The sequence below is a fragment of the Hordeum vulgare genome, chromosome 3H (genome assembly GCF_904849725.1).
Source record: "Hordeum vulgare subsp. vulgare chromosome 3H, MorexV3_pseudomolecules_assembly, whole genome shotgun sequence".
In the NCBI taxonomy this organism is placed as follows: domain Eukaryota; kingdom Viridiplantae; phylum Streptophyta; class Magnoliopsida; order Poales; family Poaceae; genus Hordeum; species Hordeum vulgare.
The window spans coordinates 506,316,541-506,319,624 of record NC_058520.1 but is presented as its reverse complement, the minus strand read 5'-3'; the positions used below and the strand labels follow the sequence as shown (position 1 = coordinate 506,319,624).

Below are 3,084 nucleotides of genomic sequence, written 5' to 3'. Positions count from 1 at the left end.
TTCACTGCAGAAACATAGGTGCCTTTTGCAACCCCGTGTGCACCTGTGCAAGTGAAAAAAAAGGGTCCGATATTCACCACATATGTTCACCACATATGTGACATATTAGACATTCATCCATATACAATTTGTGGTGTACGCAGGAGACAATCCACACGAATCGTATGTGAACTAACATTAGAATGCATAACTACAGTTGCTATTTAGCAATGAATCATAGTTACCATGTGAGTTTACCTAATTGTCACGTACGCATAACTGTAGTTGCTATCTAGCAACGTACGAGCATCGTGTGGGTGAAAAGCAGTTCGTGAACACGCGTGTGGATTAGGTGATGACCGTTGGTAGAAACTGATTTGCCTACACACCACAGTTGTTTACCGCGCACTACGTGTGGATAAGCTCTTCAATACAAATGCACGCGATGATGCCTACGTGACATTGAAATTTTAATAGATTTTTTTAAATTCATATAAAATAGAATCAACGTGAATCAATGCGTGTGGATAAATTATAAATACGTGTGGGCGTAGGAGCTGTAAACTATTTTTTGCAATGGCAATATACAGGCGTGTGCTAGAGCTTTTTTTTAGTACAACAAATCGGTTCTGGGAGGAGCTGTAAACTGTTTTTGGGATGGCAATATACGGGTGTGTGCTAGAGTTTTTCTTTAAGATACTTTTATCTATTTATTTTTAATCATATCAGTATAACGAACAGATTCATACCACAATGAAGCGGGACGGCAATATGCTAGAGTTGCTCTAATCCGTGCGGCACGCGCATGCTACGACACGCCGACACGGCCGCGCGCATGCACGCAAGACGTGAAACAGCTACAGCGACACGTATCGCCCCGCCTATCGGTGTGGCTGCTTGGAGCGGTGGCCGCGTGCTGTCCCGGCCGCCGCCGTAGCATACTACGTGCCGCAGTCCAAGGCCTCCGGACCGTCCCGACCCGGTCTTAAAAGCTCCACCGCGGCCGATCGTCATCTCCGCGTACCACTACCTGCAATCACCTTCTCGATATCCTGCGTTCTTGTATACCGGTATACGTGCTCGGCGTGCGTGCTAGCTAAGCTAGGTGCTGAACGACATCGGCCGGCTGCCATGGGGCGTGGCGACGGGCACGACGACGCGCTGCGGCGGTGGCTGCGGGAAGCGGGCGGGTGGCTGGTGGTGGACGGGGCCCTGGGCACGGAGCTGGAGGCGCACGGCGCGGACTTGCAGGACGAGCTCTGGAGCGCCCGGTGCCTCGTCTCCGCTCCCCACCTCATCCGCAAGGTCCATCTCGACTACCTCGAGGCCGGCGCCAACATCATAACCACGGCGTCCTATCAGGTACGCGCATGCCCACGTTTCCTCCGTTTCTTTCCCGTCCAAGCAAACGCTCTCTCTCTCTCTCTGTTTCTGGTGCACGCGCGATGACGCGGTGCGCGTGCGCGCACCGGGTGGCAGGCCACGCTGCAGGGTTTCCAGTCACGAGGCGTGTCGAGGGAGCAGGGCGAGGCGCTGCTCCGGCGGAGCGTGCAGATCGCGCAGGAGGCGCGCGCCATCTTCGTGGAAGGCCGGTCGAAAGGCCCCTACGCCGCGCGTGATGAGAAGGACGCCGTGGCGTCCGGAGCGCGCCGGCCCGTGCTGGTGGCGGCCTCCGTCGGGAGCTACGGGGCGTACCTCGCGGACGGCTCCGAGTACACGTACCGATCAATCCCAATCCCACCAGACACCGTCCATTCTTCTCTCTTACCAAACATGATTGATGTTTATGTATGTGTGCACGTAGTGGGGATTATGGCAGATCCGTCACCAAGGAAGCGCTCAAGAACTTCCACAGGAGGCGGCTCCAGGTGCTGGCGGACGCAGGGCCGGATCTCATCGCCTTCGAGACCATCCCAAATAAGCTGGAAGCACAGGCACGCATGCTTTACTAGCTACTACTACTAGTCACTAATTGTGAGCACGCCGTGATGAACCGATCAGCTCCTTGGTTGCAAAATTGCAGGCTTACGCTGAGCTGCTGGAGGAGAACGACATCAGGATTCCCGCCTGGTTCTCCTTCACCTCCAAGGACGGGGCCAGCGCGGCGAGCGGTGACCCCATCACCGAGTGCGCCGCCGTCGCCGACTCCTGCAGGAGGGTGGCCGCCGTCGGGATAAACTGCACCGTTCCAAGGCTGATCAATGGCCTGATCCTCTCCATCAGCAAGGTGAATGCGTTCGGCCGCGTCTCACCCTGCGTACTGCATGCCAGTTCACGTGTACTTTTGCTAACTTACTCGTGAGCGCCTGTTGTGCTTGCAGGTGACGAGCAAGCCGATCGTGGTGTACCCCAACACCGGGGAGACGTACGTGGCCGAGACCAAGGAGTGGGTGGTGAGTGCTCGATCCATCTCATGGCAGCAGCTGCAGATAGATTTCCTCGATCATGTTGGTTTGCAAAATCACGGACCGTTCGTTGGTGCGTGCGTTGCAGGACTCGGCTGGTGCTGGTGCTGGTGGTGGTGGTGCGCCGGGGACGGACTTCGTGTCGTGCGTCGGCAAGTGGAGGCAGGCGGGAGCTTCGCTGGTGGGAGGGTGCTGCAGGACGGCCCCGGCGACGGTGAGGGCCATCTCACGGGCGCTGCGAGAGGCGGATGCCGCCGATACCGACGATGAGTTCCCTGCAGTGGCCGTGCTGTAGAGACAGTCGTCACCCTTTCTCAGTCCATCGACAAGATTTAGCTGAAGTAAACGTGCATGTAAATCGTTCTCATGGCCATGTTGTGATGTAAATAGTTCTCATGGCTCAGGAAGCTTTGGTTGTTTGATCTTTTAGTCGTACTAGGATAATGCCCGTGCTAGTATAATGTCCGGGCGTTCCCACGGATCATGAATATTTTTTTATCAATTGCAAATATAATTACAATGCATGAAAATATTTGTATGCATAGAAATTATATTATATAACACTAAGAAATAATTGAAATCTACTTTAATGATCCAACTAATTATCTCTTACAAACTAAAATCAGATTGATGTTTTAAAGATATTTTTTGTATAATGTGAGGAATGTTGTCTTCCAACTTCATTACATGGTACAATGTG

General features: G+C 53.4%; 1 protein-coding gene across 1 annotated transcript; it reads left to right on the top strand.

Moving 5' to 3' along the window:
- The first annotated feature begins 738 nt into the window (after positions 1-738).
- Positions 739-2,908, top strand: LOC123444533 (homocysteine S-methyltransferase 4-like). The gene is made up of 6 exons (XM_045121277.1): positions 739-1,341; positions 1,459-1,697; positions 1,784-1,913; positions 2,003-2,206; positions 2,301-2,372; positions 2,473-2,908. The coding sequence occupies exons 1-6, from the start codon at positions 1,111-1,113 to the stop codon at positions 2,677-2,679; spliced, it is 1,083 nt and encodes a 360-aa protein (XP_044977212.1). The 5' UTR covers positions 739-1,110; the 3' UTR covers positions 2,680-2,908.
- The last annotated feature ends 176 nt before the right edge of the window (positions 2,909-3,084 follow it).

Excerpts from the sequence above, each read along its gene's own strand:
- LOC123444533 (XM_045121277.1), top strand. The coding sequence starts at position 1,111 with ATGGGGCGTGGCGACGGGCACGACGACGCGCTGCGGCGGTGGCTGCGG. Across the intron at positions 1,342-1,458 it reads TAACCACGGCGTCCTATCAG|GCCACGCTGCAGGGTTTCCA; the intron begins GTACGCGCATGC and ends ACCGGGTGGCAG. Across the intron at positions 2,373-2,472 it reads CCGAGACCAAGGAGTGGGTG|GACTCGGCTGGTGCTGGTGC; the intron begins GTGAGTGCTCGA and ends CGTGCGTTGCAG.